At 40.9% G+C, this 22,259-nt stretch overlaps 1 protein-coding gene across 1 annotated transcript in view; it reads left to right on the top strand.

Annotated features, from left to right (window-relative positions):
* The first annotated feature begins 3,670 nt into the window (after positions 1–3,670).
* ETS1 (ETS proto-oncogene 1, transcription factor) overlaps positions 3,671–22,259 on the top strand; it is a 106,119-nt gene continuing 87,530 nt past the window's right edge. The window contains exons 1-3 of the mRNA XM_039361576.1: positions 3,671–3,783; positions 11,856–11,938; positions 17,949–18,093. Of these exons, the coding sequence (XP_039217510.1) occupies positions 11,867–11,938; positions 17,949–18,093 (217 nt within the window). The 5' untranslated portion in view covers positions 3,671–3,783; positions 11,856–11,866. The remainder of the gene's footprint in view (positions 3,784–11,855; positions 11,939–17,948; positions 18,094–22,259) is intronic.

Raw genomic sequence — 22,259 nt, forward strand, 5'->3', positions numbered from 1 at the left:
ACATAAAGAATAAAAGCCCTAGTTAATAAAAAAATGGATAATGACTCCATTTGCGCATTGAGTTGCAGGCCACACTGTTCTTGATTTCTATGTCATAACCAAACTGGACTCTGGACTCTTCTTCTTTATATGATTCTTGATCCACGTCTGAGAAATTAGGAGTCTCATTCCAGAGTCCCTTGATTTTGAGGATGCCAAAGCATTTTAGGATGTTGGTTCTCAACTTGTGGTCCCTGGACCCCTGAAGGGCCATGATGTCATCACGGGGGGGTGGTGGTCCACGAAGGCTTGAAGAAAAGTCATGATTTAAATCTTGAGTTAAATCTTGGAGATCCGAGGCCATGGTCCATGGCCACAAAAGGTATTTAAAGGGGTGAAGAAAAGAACCATAGAAATAGGTGTTAGCCATGAATTTGGTGAAGCATTACAAAAGAAAAAACAAGGAGTTTGTTGGGTCAAAAATGCTTAATTTCATGCAAGTAGAAATTGTACCAGAAAGAAATTCATCACGGTTCATAGTTCAGGAATCTTGATGGCAATAGGAAGTCTTTCAAAATGTATTTATGGCAGATGCTTAGCTTTTTTTGTGTAGGATCTTTAGGTATGATAAACATGACTGCAGAAAACATTTCTACACTTATTGTTGATTGAATGGGTTTTGACACCAATGTTTTGTTTTATTTACAGGATCCAAACTAGATTTCATATATTGTAGCTGATTTAATTGGGTTGTTGCTGTCATGGAGGTTAAGGTAGTTTTTTTTTAATGAGCTTTTATTAGAAGTCGATTTTTAAAATGTTGTATACTGCCTGTGATTTGGGTGGCTATATGCATTTGTTTAATAAATGTTAATAAATAAATAAGGATCACAGTATCATATGTTCCTGAATTAGATCCTGTCCCAGTAGCTTCCAAGGAATCTGGCCAGCTGCTGATAGACTTAACCACTACCGAATGGCAGCACAACACACTGCAGAATTCAGGGAACTGAGCAGAAGAGAATTGTGTACAGCTAGGCTTTCTGTAAGAAGCAGATGTTACTTCTAAACTAACTAACTGGTGCCAATTGGGATGGGTAGGATCAGTCTCCCAAAGTTTAAGTGAGCTGAAATTACCAAGTGGATTATCAGTAAAAATGGTCACAAGGTCTGATCTTATTGACCACTGAAATACTAAATGGAATTCCTGAACAGCTTAGTGACCACAATGGTTTGCCTGTTTCCTAAAATCTTGGACAAGTACAGTGGTGGGATTCAGCCAGTTTGCACCAGTTCGGTAGAACTGGTAGCTAATTTTTTGTTGCCCAGACCCAGAACGGACTTCCAGAAGCAGCATCCACACAGAGAACCAGTCATTCACCTATTTGACAAGTACTGTTGATTATGACTGTGTTGGTGATTCCTCCTATGTTGATTCTTTCCTATCTCTCTGACTGAGCTGGTCTGACAGCTCTAACCTGGTTCTTGTGAGATAGACTACTTTTCTTATACTAGGTGTCATACTAGCAGCATGGGTGTTCTGGTCTATTTTTTTTTTCTTTAGATCCTCTATCTCAGAGGTCCCCAACTTTGTGGGCACCAGGGACCCGTTCTATGGAGAGAATTTTTTCCGTGGACTGGAGAGTGCGTGGTTTTGTGTGCTGCCTGCATTTTGTGGATGGGGCTTTGCTTGTTTGTGCAAGCTGGTTGCTGGCATGCCACGTACTGGTCCATGGACCGGGGGTTGAGGACCCCTGTTCTGTCTCATAGAGTATGGAGAACTTGATGATCAGTGGATCATCTGGACATGCCTAAGGTTGAGTCTAAGTGCCCTTTAGCTGAATAATGCATGACATTCCAGTGTGCAGAGGAAGCTAAGTGGCCACAGGGAGCAGATGTCTCAGATGGCATGGATACTATCGGGATGGCTCCCTTTAATGCAGACCTTCTTGAGATGGAATTATAACAGCTGCACTTCCACATTCTTTCTGAGCAGTGATAGGTTTCCTCATCTCACCCAGACAATTTAATAATCTACTGGGGGGGGGCAGTCTTCGTATTAATAATGCAAGCCATCATCAACACATTTCCATTATGATCAGCTATTCCAGCAGATCACTAAGCTTCCAGGAAGTCCTCCCCCCCCCTTTCTCTTCTCCTTGGACTGGATTGGAAATACAGGGAGTATTTCTGTGAACTGTGTAAAGTCCTCCCTGTGGTAAGTAATCTCCGTCCCTGTGGAATAGATGGATGTAGGTTTCTCCACAAATTCATCGAAACACTTCTGTCAGTCAGGCTGGGCTGAGAGAAATTAGTTCATCTGTACTCAACATGTTTTAGGGCTAAGTTGGAGAATTCTCTCCATTCTCATCAAATATTTGCTAATAGCTCTCTAGGCCTGGGAAGATTCATTGGTATTAAGTTCTAGAATTGCCTTCGTTTGGTGGGTGAGATTTTAATTTTAATTTCAAATTTTAATGAAACACTAGGAGAAATTCTTCAAACAGGCCTTTCCAGCCTCTGCTCACTGTAGTTGCCCAGACTCACCTGGTAGGAGACTCTCGGCAGCATACAATTTTAATTTAATAAAATAAATGAAAATTGTGAAGGGTATAGCCCAAGACATCTGGATGCAACCAGGCTAAAGGTAGCCACGGGCAATTCTACAGAGAGTTTTGAGGGAATTTAAAAACAGTTTGAATCGCTCTGATCTCATAGCATGGATAATATTGAAATGTTGAGTTGACTTCTCTTGTAGTTGTCATCATGGGTACCCACAAGGGAGAAGGAAAGGAAAACAACATCATGTGTTTCATGACATTGTGCAAATAACACATGTGGTGTAATGAGCCTAACTTGTGTGATACAACTGATGCAAACAGCATAATTTGCACAATTATGTTCAGAGGTGCAGTTGGGCTGAGAGAAAGCAAATAGCACAAAGTCACTCAGCCAGCTTTCATGTCTAAGGTGGGACTAGAAGTATCCTGGTGATTGGCTCAAAATCACCCAGCCAGCTTTCGTGCCTAAAGTGAGACTAGAAGTCACAGTATCCTGGTTAGCTTTGTGAGTGTTGAAATGTATGCAGGCTTGGCCCATGGAAGAAAGGAGAACTTTCTAGCAGATATTCAGATGTGCAAAACTTCTTAGGTGTTCCCCATTTTAATAAGGCTAAAGCAGCAGCAGCTAGGTCTCCCAAACACCTCACCCACTGGAAATATCCAATGATCTTTTAAAAAAAAAAATATTGCCCACACTCCTTAATTGCCATTACACAGAGGTTCACCTCTTCTGCATCCTTAAATCTTTAAAAAAATTAGCCTTCATCAAAACCACAATTCTGATCCATTTCACCATCATGGAGTAACTCCCAGTGGAGGCAAACTGCTAAAAAGAATTTTGAGCTGGTAGTGATCCTGCAAACGAATGGAAACAACAACAACAACAAAAAACCCCAAGGATTTTGAATTGGAAAGAGACATTCATTTGGACCAGCTTTTATTTCGTATAATTGAATTTTGCAACTGGCATGTGGCCAAATTTTCTTGCTGGGCTACTGCTGGGCTGGTGTGCTGTCCGAAGGAAAAGAGACAGCTTTTTCCAGCTGCCCTTTGACGCTTGTAATGACCACACCCCTCTGGTGATTTGAAGAGCTGCTACTATTAGAAGCATTATGGTATTTCCATCCTCTTTAGATCCAGTAAAGAGGAATCCACCAGGTATTTGGAGAGAGTCTTTAGCGAAGCGTGGAAAGAACAGCTTCTGGGCAGCAGAGAGCTCTTTCATTTTCTTCCGACTTCTCAGGCAAGTCAGCAATTTTTCCTTTTCTATGAACATTTTACTGTTGGTCAGGTCTTCCTATTTCATTTGTAGAGATAGGTAGATAATCTGTGCAACTCAGGACTTTCTGCTTGCCTTGTTAACTAGTTCTCTTCTTAGCACTGGGAGGAAAAAGAAAGACAGATGACATGATTAGCTGTAGGTAATAGGGATGCAGATCACAGGGCTGTGTTTTAATCAGAACTAATGCAACTTTCAGACTCATGTATTGGTGATGCTTTGTAGATTGAAAAAAAAAAAACCCTCAGAAGTATATTGTTAGACACTCAGTGGCATTGTCTAACTATAAATAGCATACCTTCAATGTTAGAAAAAGAGAGTGTTGTAGCCGATATCTATAGTTAGAGTTGACTATATGTATATTTATTTTTGCAAAGCTTTAAGATGAAGAACTTTGAGATTTGGCTTAGGAACAGTAAGAAACCTTAGGTTTTGGAGCAAATATTAAGAGGCTGTAATTCCTTCCCACTTTCCTTTGCTTACCGTTTCTTCCCCACTGGAAGATTTACATAGTGAAAATAAGCAAAGAACAGCAAGTGTTTCAAAACGCAAACTGCAGAAAAAAGAACAGGGTGTTTGCCAAAGTTTGGTAGTTCTGAATATAAAGAATAATCTGTGACTAAGGCCTAAAAATGACATATGATATGAAGCGTCTCTCTCTTGTAGAAATGACAGGAAATTATTTTTAATTAAACGAAAGCGATATCAATGGGAATTTTTCCCCCCTATTGTTATTTGCGAGAAAGGGTCGGGACATCCATTCAGCATTGAGAGCAATGTCTTTTGTGTAACTTGGAACTAATTCTTCTGGGAAGCCCTGATATCAGTGGGAATTTTTGTTAGGGGCTTTAGCTTTTTTTTTGTAATACTGTGTAATAGAATGTGTGGCATGTGGCTAGTCCTCAAATTCTCAGTTGTTAGTTGGCAAAGGGATCTGTGAGCTACTGTTACTGGTATTAGCTATTAATCAAGGAGAGAAACAACCTGGAATTAAGGAGAAACTTCCTAACAGTGAGGACAATTAACCCGTGGAACAGCTTGCCTCCAGAGGCTGTGGGTGCTTCGTCAATGGAGATTTTTAAGAAGAGACTGGACAGCCATTTATCCAGAATGGTATAGGGTCTCTCTTCTGCTTGAGCAGAGGGTTGGACTAGAAGACCTCCAAAGTCCCTTCCAGCTCTATTCTGAATTGAATTGATCTGTTCAGAACCCTAGTTGTGCTTTTGTGAGTCAAATTGTCCTGTATCACTGTCGTAGGAAATACAGAGCCCATAACAGTTGATCCTCCAAACATGAACAGAGCCAGGGATAATGGGATTTCTGCTATCAAATGTACACATATGCCTGGGCTGAAATGCCTGGTTTTTTTTTTAAAGCTTTCACTACTAGCTTAATCAGTTCCTCACTGAAGTAGATGTAGGGCCACCCAGGCTTTAAAAACATCTGGAAATCTGGGCTACACCAATGCCTTGAATTGCTCGAAATATCACTGTGAGAAGACATATTTCCTGGCTTAAAGATTCTAAAGCATTTATACTCTGAACAGTGTCACCCTCCCTTCCTAGGGGTTGCACATCGATTCCTTATGGGTAATTAAACCTTGCCTAATGAAGATCCTCTCCACCAGTTCAGATATTAACAGTGTTAACCTGTTGACGTTTGGGGAATGCCAGGATTGGCCCTGTGGGTTTGGAGGGCGATGCCTCCAGCCTGCCTGCTGAAGAAGCTCTAGATTACAGTTGTTTTGAATTCTGCAGAATCAAAAGCCAACTATCCAAGTCTTCTTTGCTGCCCAGTCAGCAAAGCCTTGGCAAATTATCTGATTATTGTGGTGTCTGTTCTCTGAAGGCTTACTTAGCAGAAGCTGGCAGTTTAGCTGAGAGTGCCGGTACTCAATCATGGTGCTTTGCAGACCGATTGAAGTCCAAAACTCAAAACTTAGCTTTTCTCCAACCTGCTAAGTTCCAGAGGTGTTGAACTATACCTTCCATCATCCTCAGCCAATATATCACTTGATTCTTCAGGAGGGCCCGCAGATTAAAGATAGCTCCATTAACTCTTCCACCACAGCTGCTTCTCTTTAATTTCCTTTTCCTCTCAATCATCTATTTGTCCTCTCTGTGCTTGTCCCCCACCCCCCAAGCATAGCACATGATGTGTAGTGGGGATTAGAGGAAGACTATCGGGATGACATCATACCATGTGCTTGCATTTCGACAGGAGAAGGAAAAGATGAGATGGAGGGTCCCCCCCCCCACTTTTTCTGGTAATAGCCCTTCCATTGAACCTTATTCCTTCTGCCTTGCAATGAGTAAAATGCTCCCCTTTCACTCAGTTGCTTTTATCTATTTAACAGGCACAATCAGAAGTTGATGAATGTCTAATTTCATTCAAAAGACACATTTTTGTTTTTGGACTCTTCTGCTTTTGACTCTAGCTTCAGAAAAGTAGACTGGTTAAAGATTGAGTTTTCCATCAGCAATTGGGTTTCTCTCTTTCTCCCTGAATCTTATTACTTTTATTGCATCTGATTACAGATGGGTTCATTCACATTTTCATACAATATATACCAGAGTGAGACTGGATTTGTCTTGTGTGACTTTAAGAGTCGTTCAGATCTAACCGGCCAGTCACTTAGTAGTATGGGTGCCCTTAGGTTGACCTCACCTCTTGACAGTTTACCAACTGTCCCTACCATCCTGCTGATTGTGATGTTATCCATATCTAATTATGCCTCCCATAAGCCTTGCCTCTCCTGTTATCAAAGACAGGATGTGAGATTTTATAGACAGAAAGGAACGCGTTACTTCTTTTTGAAGAGAATCAGGCTTCCTTTTATAATGCAGGCAAGCCCTGCTATCTGGTGTCCAAACTGAAGGGTTGAGGTCTTTAAAAATCCACACTCCAAATTAATGGGGCTGGAAAACTGGATGGATCACAAGAAGTATTGAACATCGAACACAGAATATACAATCATAGAGAAGAGAAAACTGAAAATATGTTTCTGTTGTAGGATGTTTAGAGGGAACTGATATGAAAACCAAGAAATTGCTGGTTCCTTTTTTTTCCCCTTAGTGCGTTGAGCTAAAGTCTGAAAACAAATTTGGTATTCCTATCTATAAAAATGAGATAACATGTTGGGAATAAAGACACCAGTCTATTTTACCAAAACTCTTTAAAATTAAATGGTGATAGTAGGCACACACTGTCCTATGTGTTGGGATTTGCAAAGTTATTTTGACTCAAAGGTTTTTTTTTTTTTTTTTTTTTGTAAAAAAATGATCCTCAGCTATGGTTACTTTTGCAAAGCCATTTGCTTGATGAAACATTTTTGATTGCCCATTCATTTATTCCTTGCTAGATTTTATCCCAAAATTTCTCCTGGAACTAATGTGGCATATATCACATTCCTGTATCTAAGTTTAATTTATGAAATAGCATCAGTTTTGTTAGGGAGACCAAACCAGGAAGTCAATGTCACAGGAAGGCTAAAACACATTTTATTGAGGTTGGCTATAATAACAGTATGTTTCAATCTTGGTAGTGCTGTAGTTGCTCCTCCCTGATACTCAAGAAATCAGAGCTACTTCTGAATGTTACCTCATTGTTCGGGACTTAAAAATGCTTCAGTCCTTTTTCTAAGGCCAGTGTTTTTCAACCTTGCTCGCTTGAAGATGTTTGGACTTCAGCTCCCAGAATTCCACAGCCAGCCGTGGAATTCTGGGAGTTGAAGTCAGCACATCTTCAAGCAGCCAAGGTTGAGAAACACTGGCCTAGGTGAAGGTTCCTGCATATCTCTGAAGGTAGACACAATATTGAGAGTTGCCTTCTATGGCTCATGGTGGGTTTAAACATTGATTGCTCTGTTTCTAATCAAATACCCTAAATCAGGGGTATCCGATCTTGGTAAATTGAAGACTTGTGGTCTTCAATTCCCAGAATTTCCCAGCCAATCATGAATTCTAATGCTCTAGAATTCAGTTTCAATGGAAAGTATTAAAGAACCATGCAAATAACAATTTTAGAGAGGGTATACCCCAGGGGTCTTCAAACTTGGCTCTTTTATGGCTTGTGGACTTCAACTCCCAGAATTCCTCAGCCAGCGTGCCTGGCTGAGGAATTCTGGGAGTTGAAGTCCACAAATCATAAAAGGGCCAAGTTTGAAGACCCCTGGTATACCCAGAAGAAGGCATGTGTCAACTGGCTACAAATTGTGTTTAGCCATTTCACTATGATTCACCAATCCTACCAACTAGAAATAGTGTTGTGCACCCAGTTTGACTATTCCTGTCTTTTGTCTTCTTGACAATCAACAAAGGTTTCAGAATTAGCAGCACCCAATCTCACCAGATATTCCCAATCTGACACTTTTGTGGTGTGGTGTCAAGCTCAAGCTACAAAAGGTATGGCTCTTGCATATCAGGTGTGAACTAGACTCTTGTTGTGAGTCAACAGGGAACCTTTTTTGAGGGTGCAGACTGGATTTCCCAAGCAAAACCATCCATTATTTCAGAAATACATCAACTCAGCAGACCTGTTACTCACAATTTAGTCCATTTTGCAGAGATTTCAGATATTCTCCCTCCAGTTTGTGATTTTGACAAGTTTCTAAATCTCATTGACCATCATGACATCATGGAAAAAAAACAGATAGAGAAGCACATTGAACTCAAAGTAGTTTCTGAAACGTGAAAGCAATGAAAAGAAACAAGCCATAAACCTTAAAATATGGAATAGAAGAACAATAAAAGCAGATTTTGTTTACCGTGTGTAAGTAGAGTGCAGGTCATCCTGGATTTACAATCACCATTGAGTCCAAAATTTCCATTGCTAAGCAAGACAGTTAAGTGAGTTTTGCCCCTTTTTATGATATTTCTCGCTGCAGTTCTTAAGTAAATCATTGCAGTTGTTAAGTTAGTAATATAGTCATTAAGTGAATTTGGCTTCTCCGCTGACTTTACTTATCAGTGGCTTACAAAAGACGATCACGTGACCCCGGGACACTGCAACCATCATAACTATGAGTCAGCTGTCAAATGTTTGAATTTGGATCACATGACCATAGGGATGCTGCAACGGTCGTGTGAAAAATGGTCATAAGCCACTTTGTAATAATAATAATAAAGTTGGAAGAGACTTTGGAGATCATCGAGTCCAACCCCCTGCTCAGGCAGGAAACCCTATTACATTTCAGATAAATGACTGTCCAGTCTCTTCTTTGAAAAATTCCAATGTTGGAGCATTCACCACTTCTGGGGGCAGGTTGTTCCATTGGTTAATTGTTCTAACTGTCAGGAAGTTTCTCCTTAGTTCTAGGTTGCTTCTCTCCTTGATGAGTTTCCACCCATTGCTTCTTGTCCTGCCTTCAGGCGCTTTGGAGAATAGCTTGACTCCCTCTTCTGTGTGGCAGCCCCTGAGATATTGGAAGACTGCTATCATGTCCCCCCTCGTCCTTCTCTTCATTAAACTAGACATACCCAATTCCAGCAACCATTCCTTGTATGTTTCAGTGCCATTGTAACTTTGAACAGTCACTAAATGAATGGTTGTAAGTCAAGGACTACAAGCCATGGGATGTATGATAGATATATAAATGTATAAATTAAAGATAGTGGATGGGCCAAGCAACAAAATGCTTCAATTAAAATATCTGAGCCTTGCAATTTGTCATTTCCTTTTTGTGGCCTATGGTTCCATGTTTTCTTGGATGCTTTCTCAGTCACAGGAACATCCACCATTTAATCCATATCCAAGAGTTTCAGGTCCTTAATTTAGACGACCTCTTTCCCCCTTTTCCTAGCTGGAGGAATATTGTTTCCAATTTCTTTTAAGGGATGCTGGCACTTTGATCTCTTGCCAGCTGCTTCATATCCCAAGCAACTCAAAGAATTTCTATAAACATTTGTAATAATGATAATAAATCACCCTCAGCTTCACCGTTGAGCTTCTTCCTTTTTTTTCATGGTTTCAATTTTCAAGACAACCCCACTCTTGTTTTCTCCCATGTAAAGCATCTTAAATATGGTATATAGGTGAAAATGGTGAAAATGTATTAATATATTCATAAATAATGGCCCAGCACATCACTGTCAGGATAGTTGTGACCTTCAGTTCCAAGTTCATTTTAAGCTTGTAGAACCATTTACAGCTCTATTCAAACCATCATCTATTTGTAGGGTGACTTAGCCAGATTAAAATTTTCAGAGGATCTAGTAGCTGCAAGGTTCGTTCTTTGTAAACTGTTTACTTTAAGTGTAAACATGTGCTATTCTTTTTGTACCAGCTATGATTTCTGCCATCATGATCATCTTGACAGCACTAGTCGTATTATTAATAAAAATGTTGATCACCTCTGTGAGATCACCCAGATATTCATTTTCAATTCATTTCAGTAACAGAAGATTAGGAAAAGCCCTATTTTCCATAATTTATTTGTTAAATTTATATACTGCCTATCTTACTGTTGGAGGCAATAGACAATATAAAAATAATGGTTCCAATGTTATGGAGCTCGAGAAATAGTTATCAGATTCATTGAATGACTTACAAATTGATTGTCGAATAAATGAACTAATCGTGTCCTGTTTTAGGTGAAAAAGACATGGGGGAGGGACAAGCATAACAATAGTATTGTATTTGTTCACTCTATTTAATGAATGCCAAATAACCAAAGTTGTTAATATGAATTAATGCAAGCAATTAAAGGAACGGAGCAGATAAAAACAAAACCATCAAGCCACACCTAATAAAAACAAAAGCAACAACATCAATAAAGATACAACAGGGGGGAAATCTAAACAATTAATGTCCCCTCTCCAAGTTTCTAAATGCCTGGGAAATTAGGGGAAAATGTCGTATTTTTTTCATATAAAATATGTACTGGCACATGTTTCTGGAAAGACAGTTGCTGGATTCCTGGAAGCGATATCTGAAGTACGGGAACAATTTTCTTGTCAACACCAGTCTTGATTCTCCAAACAGATTCAAAGACTGATTCACACATTCATGGGCATCTGTGCATCAGTTTCTCCAGCGGTTCTTGCAAATTCAGTTCAAAGGGATGACGATAACGCAAAGCACAAAATAGTCTACAAGCTCTTCCACATGTCATTGTTCATTTTCTGTAATCCTTCCAACAAAAACTGAAGACGACCTTCTTGCCTTCTACTGGGTATGGAGTGCTGTGAGGTTGCTGAGAATGCTGTGAATTTACTTTCCTAAACCTTGTGCATATATAGAGTATCTTTGAGAGGTAGCGTAAGCTTGGCACATTTTTTTTTCCATCCTTGGTGGCAATGCCTACTTAGCTAAAAATTTGGGTTCCAGATTATTCTTGACATTGAGAAAACTCTTTTAAACACATCTCTCAGTAGATTAGAAGTGTAAAACAAACAACAATATTCCACTTCTATTGAAGACGAAGGCATTGGGTGTTATTGGATGTTTTATTTTTCTGTTCAGTTGGGTTCGATTCTTGGAAACTGCCTGGACAAGTCCCTGCAGTTTTCTTAGCAAGGTTTTTCAGACGTGGTTTGCCTTCTTTGGGCTGAGACAAAGTGACAGGCTCAAAGTCACCCCGCTATCCTGCCCAGGGTGGGATTAGAATTCACAGTCTCCTAGTTTCTAGCCTGACGCCTTAACCACTATACCAAACTCCCTTCAGGTTCAAATAACATGCAGAATTAAACTGCAGAATTAACTCGGCAACAAAAGTCCTTGAGATAGTCTACAATTAAGAATACACACCATTTATTAGTTATATTAATATAGGGTGTCATGGTTCCGAAAGTTGACATAGGGTTTTTATCCTGATAGATAGATCCCATTTCCAAGATTTTGGTATTACAGGGACAGAGAGTTCCAATTGGCTATGGCAAGTTGTCCCATTCCGACTTGTGTAGACCCTATTTCTAATCTGACATGCCTCAAAGGTCTGACAATGTAAAATCAAATGGAAGTTTTTGCTTCTATGGCCTCAAGTTGATCCAAGCTGATTCAGGCAATTATTTAACAAGCTCCTTTCTCCATTTCTGCAGGCATCCTGGAAATGATGAGTTACTACATGGATACAACTATTGGGAATCCTTCTCATTATCCCCTGCCTCGTCCTCTGATGATGGTAAGGAAATCGTTTGGCTTAATAATGGAGATATAAAGAAGCCGTGTATACCTGTTGCAACTCATGTCAGCTCCAGCATTGCTAGCCAGAAATTCATTTTTGCTGGGACTTTTGTAGCCTACACAGACTGGTCCCATCCAAGCCCAAGATAGAGAGTCCTAAGAATTGCAGAAAGTCAGAAATATAATCAGGCCAAAATAAACTACCTGTGAAGTCCATGGTGCTTTCTGAGCTTGCTTGCTTGCAGACCTTGCATGATGTTACCTACTTGGATAATGAGATGTCTGTAACAAACCAGCAAGCTCAGAGAGCACCAAGGATTGAGGTACAGATAGTCTTTATTCTATTGAATAAAGCTATCTACAATATACAACTCTGATGTTAGTCATACATCCAGTCTCTTTTAAAAATTCTGTTTGCTTCACTGTTTGCATTTTCATATAATTAGGTTCAAGGGTTTATATGCCATAAGCATGAGTTAAAAGCTGGTGTTATGGCAGGAGCCAGCCAAGGGATTTTTCTGAAAATTCAGTGAAATAGAATTCAAGGAAGGTTAAAGAGAAACATACAAAGTAAATGCTCAGAACTAGCATGGGTGTCAAAACAGCCATACTTTAGCAAGAATGCTTTATGCCCCCAAATGGAAAGATGCACTAATTCCCACACTGGAAGAATGGCTGGAAAAACTGACGAAACTGGCAGAGATGACCAAATTAATTGCTTTAATCAAAGAAAAAAAAACTTCCAATTTACTTTCTACTTGGAAACTGCTTATAGCTTTTGAGCTTGAGACAGAAAATAAAAATGAATTTCTGATTTTGGGATACGCTGATTGCACAAGTTTGCTGTTATAGAAATAGCTAGCATGTACTAAGTGTGCAAAACTAAAAAAAAAATGAGACTGCAGTGTTATCACCTTTATTCAACTGCGTTGGAAAGAGTTGGAAGTTAAAGCTTTCCATTTTTTTCTCTTTACACCACACTTCTCTCTTCTCCTTTTCCCCTTTCCCTCTTTGCCAGTATCTTTATTTTCCCTGGTACTTTATATTTTGATGCGTTTAGTGAAATTATATATAAAAATGCAGCCATCAGGAGCCTGCTCAAACCAGTTTCAGAATAGGAGGGAACACAGAGGGATTGACCACCTATGGAGCGGTAGCAAGAAGGAAATGGTTGTACATGGGAGGAGCAAGTACATAAATGGGGCCAGGCCTTTAGAAAGCAGAGGAGAAGGGAAGGAAGTTCCTCTTCCTGTTATCCCAAAGTATTAGCAGGCTCAGCAGATACGCTGCCCATGAGATATGTTCCCTTCTGTCTAAGCAATCAACCTTTGTCACAAAAGAAACACCCCTGCTGGGATTACACTTCCTCTGAATGCATTTAGTTTGGGGATGGTTTCTTAAAAAAGTTAGGCCCGTTTGGTCTGCTGTCAAAGAATTAAAGGAAACAGAACAAATGCATCCATTGGCATCGGACTGGCGCTTTTTCAAAAGGCAACTGGACTTTGTTTTTCCTTGAAGACCGTTCTGTTCCTCCTCCAAGAATGGTGGAGGATGGGAGGATTTATATTCCTTGCAGTCATCTGGTCATTAGTACTCTCCCTGAGAGCTCTTGAGGCCACTTGGAGGTTTATCTGTGCCCTCAGGGTCAGCTGAATCAAAGTGCAAATGGTGTGAAACCTTCTTGGAACTGCTGAAAGGACTGTGTTGTAAACGGGAGATAGGTGCTGTCATATTGCCCCCCCCTCTATAGGACTGTTCAGTTTTAATATAGATGGCCTCTTTGACCCCTCTCTCAAATCAGTGGTCCTCTCTGCCTAGAATGTGGGCTGAGAATCTCCATAGACATCGGCATGGGGTTTTGTAGGAAGTTGATTTATTATTGACTGGATTCATGCATCACACTGAGAAGTCCTGTTTGTTCTCATTTCATTCAGCGTAAGGTGAAACTCGGCCATTGCCACCTTGTAAAGCAAGGTTAGGAGTCAGAATGAAGTAAATCGTAAATGGTGCCTCATTTAATAAACCAAAGAAATTGCAGTTTAGGACTATATCTGAGCCCAGTCCGTCTTTGAAGTTAGGGTAATCCTGAATCAAGTTTTGGCAGACACAGAGTTTCCTTATTAAATAATATCAGATTCAAACTCACAGTACTGTAAGCCAGCCTACTTGTTCAAATGAGACACACTATCTCTCTGGAGATGTCACTCTGGTGCAGTGTTTTCCAGCCTTGGTAATTTTAAGATTTGTGGACTTCAATTCCCAGAGTTCCCCAGTCAGTTGGGAGAGAGGAGTGGTTGTCTTATTAAAGCTGTTAATGTGGTTTCTTAGTATCCTGAGGGGTCATCTCCCCACCCCAGAGTAATTTTAGACTGTTTGAAGTAATGGTGCAGTTCTGACGGAGCAAGGAATGACTGTTTTTTTTTTTTAAATGGACATTATTAAAAGTTTCTTCTGCATTTGTAGGATTTCCTGCTTCTTCTGTTGGCTGAGTCTTCAAGGTTTCTGCTTCAAAGTCCTGATGGTTCCACTGTCCCAAAACTTCTTAAAGTTGTTCTGTTTCCTTTAATAAATGCTTGAAATCAAAATGGCAGGCAGAATCCTATATACAGCCCAGATTTTCACAAAGATGCAGCCTCAGGCATGGGGTGAGGTGGCTTAGAAGTTAAGATGCTGGTCTTGTTGCCTGGAAGGTTGGAGGTTTGAGACCCAAGCACCGTGTGATGGAGTGAGCTCCCATTACTTGCCCCAACTCCTGCACACCTTGCAGTTCGAAAGCATGCAAATGCAAGTAGATAAATAGGTACCACTTGGGTGGGAAAGTAACAGTGTTCAATGGGCCTTGGCAAGTAGTCATGCTGGCCACATGATCACAGATCTTCAGACAATGCTGACTCTATTAGCGAAGAAACAGAGATGAACACTGCCCCCCAGAGTCAAACACTACTGGACAGGGGAAATCTTGACCTTGCAGTCTAGGGCAAGCCTTCTGAGACATTCATGTTTTTAATGGGACCTATTGGTGGCCTCTGATCCTTTTTCTTCCCAACGATACAAGCAGTGACATTCTTCTTGCATTCTCCCTCTATGAAATCGTATGGATTGGATTATAATAATCTACATACAGGTTCACCGTTTACTTGTATCATGCTAACTGGATATAGTAATCTGATGGATATAAGGAGTTTCATCTCAGATGGGTTAATTGTATCCGAGCTTAATAAAATATCTGACAATTTTTTGCTTGTAAGTTCTAAAGAGCTGGAGAGCTATAGATGCCCAGCATTCCTTTACTCAGAGAATGTAGCGATTGATTCAGAGAAGATAGAATTTCATACCTTGTAGCTACTGGGTTTGATCTTAATAACTTCTGAAATCAAAGGAAGATAAGTCTGCATGGACATACTTTTGTAATCATTATCCAGAGCTGAAGTAATAACTTTTGGCATTCTGAACTACACATCCCCTTGCAGCATCTTTCTTGGGCCATCACTGACAGAAATTGCTTGATTTTCAGTCACCCATCTGTCTGTTTTTGTCTGTCTACCTTCACTCTAAAATGAAAAAGAGAAATACAGATAGATTCTCTCTTTAATTGACAATGAATAGAACAGAATAGAATAGAATAGAATAGACACAAGAATACACTAGACTAGACTAGTCTAGACACAAGAATAGAATAGAATAGAATAGAATAGAATAGAATAGAATAGAATAGAATAGAATAGAATAGAATAGAATAGAATACTTTATTGGCCAAGTGTGATCAGACACGCAAGCAATTTGTCTCCGGTGTATAAGCTCTTGGTGTACATACTAGCAACAAATGATAAATCATCATAATCATAAAATTCATTCATCCTAAATCATAAGATGGCCACAAATGAGTCCAACGTTTCTCTTGCTAAGTGAAACATTTGTTATGTGAGTTTTATCCCATTTTACAGCCTTTCTTGCCAGAGCTGTTAAGTGAATCGGTGCACTTCTAGTAACACGGTTGTTAAGTGAATCTAGCTTCCCCATTGACTTTGCTCGTCGGAAAGAAACGGTGATCCCATGGCCCTGGGACACTGCAACTGTCACGAACCATTTGTCAAGCATCCAAATTTTGATCAAGTGACCCCAGGGCTGCTGCAAGGATTGTAAATGTGTAAAATGGTAATCAGTCTCTGTTGTCAGTGCCATTGTGACTTTGAATTGTCACTGAATGAACAGTTGTGACTCGAGGACTTCCTGTACGCAGAAAAAGTGTGCATTTTAGGGAGAAATGCAAAACTGTAGGGTATGAGAGTAACTTGCTCATGGAAAGCATGGACATTTAAACTAACAAGCGGAGAATTCATCAGTGGAACAACTTGCCTGCAGAAGTTGTGGGTGCTCCAACACCAGAGGTTTTTAAGAAGAGACTGGACAACCACTTGTCTGAAATGATACAGGGTCTCCTGTTTGAGCAGGGGGTCGAACTAGAAGGCAGGCTGATATAATGGGGAGAAAATGGTATGATAAGCATTTGCGGCACATCAGAGTAATTAGACCTTCTGGATTTTACTCAGGGTTGTTCAAAGGAGACCGACACTTTGAGGAGACACTGTTCTGTGCCATATTGTGACCAAGTGCCCAGTCACAATTACTCACTCGTGTTTGGATTTCATAGCTGGGAAGCAATTCCTTTGTTTAGCATATGTATTTTAAAGTGCCCAGATCTCTGGAGACCTGAAGTGGGTGACTGTAGCTATTGTATCACTCAGTCCTCAGTCACACCAGGATTGTTCTACGTGTGGGAATAGGAAGTGTTACATCAAAGCCCAGTCTATCTGCTTTGTCAATTCCGGTTGGCTGGTCTCACATATGATTGACCAAAAACTATTACAGGATGAAAGTAGTTGGTACTCAGCCCTGTTGACTTCCAACAACTATTTTTTTGTGCCTTGCAGTTCATTTATTATTCCCGAACTTCAGGATTCCTGTAGGAATTCAACATTGGGACTATATCCACTTTTTTAAAAAATTAAAATAAACCAGCCAGCATAAGTCTTTAGCCTTTAAGGTAAGAAGGGCAAAACTCTTTGCAGTACTTCCGAGGAATAAAACAGATCTAGATGCTTGCAGTTTTTAATTTAGTATATATCCAAGCTCAAATGTTATACGCAGACGGTATATTTTATTTAGGACTCATTTAGCTTTTTGCAACCATAATATTGTGCCAAATCAACAGGTGAGGCAATTAATCTGGACAGAAGTTGAAAAGGGTAAGGCCTTCCTTCACCCGTTAGGATAGCATTGATTGTGATGCAATAGTGGTGAATATCTGCAGCTCGCGTATAGGATGAGGGTGAAGGTACGTTCTCTGCACTTGTGGGTTGGTTTCCAAACATTTCATTATACCAGGCTGGGTAACATCTTCAGCGGAATTTAGGGGACGGCAGAGTCAGAGTTCTTCTGTTCATAAGGGCTTCAGGTGTGAGTGTGTCGAGTGAAGATCTTGTGATGGGTGTGGGTGGGTGTGGGTGTGTCGAGTGAAGATCTTGTGATGGGTCTTGGAACCCAACCCAACCCACGCAAGCCCCCCCACCAGCAGTTCACTCCTAAGGACCCTGACTGGATGTAACCTCCCCATCCCAAGACCCATCCAAGATTCTCACTGATGACTCACACCTGACCCATCAGAAGACCCACCAGAAGACCCTCACTGGATACACCCACACTTGAAGCCCTTATGAACAGAAGAAGTCTGACTCTGACATCCCCTAAACTCCGCTGAAGATGTTACCTAGCCTGGTAACAAAATGTTTAGAAACCAACCCACAAGTGCGGAGAACGTACCTTCACCCTCATTGTTTGTGATGTATTCAGAAAATACATCCCGTAATTCGTCATAATAAAGAATACATGTTTTACAAATTAACAAGAAGTCGTAAGGGCAGTCATCACTTATGTCAGCAAACTAAACAATCCTTCCTCTCCCAAAGTAGACTTCTCCTTTTTTATCTCGGTCTTTTTCTTTCCCACAGAGACAGGGAGATGTCGGTTCCTACGAAGACCCCTGGATGAGTTGTGGGTTCCAATCCACTTGCTACCAGCAGAGGGCAATCTGTTCCCTTTGGGATGAGACTGCAATCCAGGAAGTGCCCACAGGCTTAGAATATTACAGCACAGGTAGAAGCAATCCTGTTTCTCTTTCTTTGGCTTTGCTCGCTGGAAAATGTGTCTTGTGTTCCTCCCTTGCTACAGTATAACGTCATGAGTTACAAATCAAGAAGTTTCTCTACTTCTTGCCCTTACCAGGAACTTGCCAGGAAATGTTAAGCAAGCCACTCTCTCACAATCTCTCCGTGATATGGAGGTGACAAGAATATTGTCCTCCTGTAAAGAGCTATTACTGTGTTGTACATCTCAAGAGATGTACACCAATGCACAGTGAAGGAGTTACATAAAATTGCCTTGCACCTACTTGGTCTAATCTGTTTGTTTTTTTATTTATTATTCAAAGCTATTAATAGGTAAACATCTACGCGCCTAAGAATAAAATGCGTAAATGAAACACAGAAACATACTGAACACGGCAGCCACAATATAACACCTATATTAAACTTGTGTACATCAGCACATAATACATCCTATGGCGGGAGTGCCATGCCCATGGTGTATTTTATTTTATTATTATTTTATTTTATTATGTATTATTTATTTTATTGTATTATTTTATAATTTGATTTGATTTAATTTATTATTTTATTTTCATTTATTCAATTGCACCTGGTCTGCTTCTGCTTGGCTGGAAGACCATCGTGGTTTTATTTTTGCATTTGTTTGTTTGTTTGTTTGTTTGCCTTCCATGCCAGCCATTATGGTCGTGAACTAGATGGTGAAACTGAAACAAACTGGAAGAAGGCATTTATTTATTTCATACTGCTCTGAGAAAGTTTCATGGAAGGGTCCACAAAATGCCAAGCACCAAGCCTGATGCAAGGGTCTTCTCTAGTGAAAATGTGAAACATTCCAGGGGGAAGGGAAAAATTGGGGCACTGCTTGTTTTGACAGCGCAATGTTGGCCTTTGATGCCCACAGCAAGATTATTTGCATGCAGATAAGATTATGGAGTGCTTTGGTAGGAAGAAAGCATGACTTAGAACTTCATTGAGCTTTAAAACCCAGGCTTTGCATCTTTTTGAAAGACAGATCATTTAGATGCAAGAATTTGCCTTGGAATCTTATCTCTGGAGTTCCAAAGATATTTCTAAAGAGGTACGATCATTTTTTCTTCTTCTTGCGGTCAGCCGTGGAATGGAGCTCTAGCTCTAAAAACATGCACAGGGACGCTTGTTTCTAAATCTCTTGGGACCCCTGGTTTCCCAAAGGACGGTGGGGGTGGGTGGTGGGGGTTTATGGTCACGATTCTGATCTGCTCAGGAACAGCCAAGAAGAACCAGCTGAGATTGAAGAAGCAATGGATCAACCCAGCATAGCCACTGCATCCCAAGCAAATTGTGTACAAATCTTGTGCATTTGTATAGTATCTCTCAACCTACTTCAGGGTTATTATGGACATTCCATTACTGAAGAGTTCTATGTATCTCCGAAGAGGGGAAAAAAAATGTAATGTAATGCAATAAATCAAGAAGTCACCTACAAAAAAAAAAAAAAAGACCGAAAGATGTTTTGGACACCTTTCCATAACTGGGAAGTAGCTTCCAATATAATTCCTCTCTTTCTCTCTCCAGCCCACCCACCCACCCACCATCAAATCAATCCACAACAGGGACATTTTCATTGCTTAGCTGAGCTCATTTTGCGTGAAAATCCTACCTAATTTCATATTCTAAAAACCTCAAAGTTTTATATATCCTTTATACCTTAAGACGTTTCTTGCGATAAGTGCAGGAGAAAATGAAGACCCAGATGGATGCGGACTCTGTAAACTGCTTAGAGAGGGCTGTAAAGCACAATGGAGCAGTATATAAGTCTAAGTGCTATTGCTATTGCTATCTGATGTTTTGCAACGCTTTGCAACCGGTGCAGTATCCTAGCAAAAGGAACTCTCCAGATCCCCTCAACAGATTCCTCTGCTACAATTTTGCAGTTTTCAGATGCAGCCTAAATCTGAAGTTCTTGAGGTCTATCAGCGTAGACCGTTTTTTTTTTTTTTTTTAATAAATAGTTTGAATCTGCTTACACAATTAGGCTTGTCTATAGGTGTGGCTTTTTAAAGCTGAGCAAGTATGCTAGATGGTGACCAACTATTACAAAAAAACTTTTTGAAAGAGTCCCTTTGTTTTGGGGGTGTCCCTAGGGGATTGAAATAGTCAGCATGGAGCCAAAACCCATGATCAAAGCCCCACCCCTTTTTATAAAAGGAGCAGAGACTTAACACACAATCACAGCCTCCAGTTCGATCTATTTATTTATTTATTTATTTTTAGATTCCCCTGCAGGCACTTATTTTCTCTGCAATATTCTATCAAGCAGGTAACTTGCATAATGAAAATAGAAGTTTTACACTGGAGCAAGCATAGGGCTGTAGCTTTAAGGGACAGAACCCATTCTGAATTTTATAGAGAGAGTATTTTAATTTTACACCCAGCATTTTCCAGTTGGACTGAAAAGCATCTGGAAAACCTTTAGAAGTTAATTTAGATGTAATTTGTGGCCCGTGGACAGTGGTGGGATTCAGCCAGTTTGCACCAATTTGGCAGAAATGGTAGCTAATTTTTTTGTTGCCCAGGCCTAGAATGGACTTCTGGAAGCGGCATCCACACAGAGAACCGGTTGTTCACATATTTGAATCCCACCACTGCCCATGGACCATATGTGTCCCTGGACAGCTAGCAATGTGGCCCCACAAGATAATAAAAATATTTTAAAAAGGAAGTTTGTTATTTATATACATTACCTATATTATATATTTTGTATGCAGCCCAAGGCAATTCCTCTTCATTCAAAACAGTCCAGGCAAGCCAAAAGGTTGGGCGCCCATGATTTAGACCAAAAATGGACAATGGGAGAGCCATATTTGTAGCATCCCCATCGTAGCTCCGTAGTCAAGGCTCAGTGACCGGAGAATGAATGGTTATAAGTTGTGAACTACCGATGGTCATGAAGAAACATCATGGGTAGGAAAGGGAAATTGGATACTCTTCTGCACAGGGTTGGACTTGAGTGCCACCTTGCACTGGTCAGCAGGGCCTGTGGTCACGAATGATGGGTAATGCAGTCCAGTAACCCCTGGGAGAGCCCATATCAGCTGCTGAAACCTGCTTCTGTTCCTCTGGATAGCCATTTTCCTATTCTGAATGAGCCAGGGATGATCCTGTAGATTCGGAGTGAGATCAAATAAATTTCAAGCATATTGTTAGTGGATGGTTTGATTCAAGAGGTGGCAGTTCTCCTCTTCCCCCTTCTGTGTCACACTCTCCACTTTTGTTTTCCTGAGACTAGTCTTCTGCCCAGGCTATTTCCCCATTCCTCTCTCTCTCTCTCTCTCTCTCCCTCCCTCCCTCCCTCCCTCCCTCTCTCTCTCTCTCTCTCCCTCCCTCCCTCTCTCTCTCTCTCTCCCTCTCCCTCCCTCTCCTCTCTCCCTCCCTCCCTCTCTCTCTCTCCCTCCCTCCTCTCTCTCTCCCTCCCTCCCTCTCTCTCCTCCCTCCTCCCTCCCTCCCTCTCTCTCTCCCTCCCTCCCTCCCTCTCTCTCTCTCTCTCTCTCTCTCCCTCCCTCCCTCCCTCCCTCCCTCCGTCTCTCTCTCTCTCTCTCTCCTCCCTAGAGGAAAGTTCTCTTTGTATGCAGTTTCTAGGCCCAGTTCCAGATTCTTTCCTGGAGGAAGGGCAGGATGTGTCCCTGTTGTGTGTGTGTCTGTGTGTGTTTGCAAAGGCCAACATGGCTCAGCAGCCCCAATGGCTTCTCCAGCTGCAGTGCATTTTCAAAGCCGGGCTTAAAAGAGAATGCTCTGCATTTTTTTTGGCATTCTTTTATCCTATTTTTAACTGCAGCTTCTTTTCCCTTTCTCAGCCCCTTCTGACATCCCTCCCCATTCCCCCCCCCTAGCCACCTCCCCCGCACTCCTTCGAAAGAGATGAATGGGACTCCTTTTCTCAAAGAAGGCACATCTGCTGGGGATGGGAGGGAGGCTTGGAGGTTTGGGGGAGGAAAGCAGCAGGGGAAACGGGCAAGGCTATGATGGCACACTTCAGGCCTTCTCTGTTTCCCTACCAAGGGGCATCAGAAGCACAAAGTTGCAGAGGGAGGAATCAAGGCTATGGAGGAAATGCAAACCAGAGAAAGAAAGAGAAGAGGGAGGGAGAGAGGGAGAGAGGGAGAAAGAAAGAGAGGG

Source organism: Crotalus tigris, unplaced genomic scaffold (assembly GCF_016545835.1).
Source record: "Crotalus tigris isolate CLP2741 ecotype Arizona unplaced genomic scaffold, ASM1654583v1 scf7180000019302.1197242, whole genome shotgun sequence".
NCBI classification, from domain to species: domain Eukaryota; kingdom Metazoa; phylum Chordata; class Lepidosauria; order Squamata; family Viperidae; genus Crotalus; species Crotalus tigris.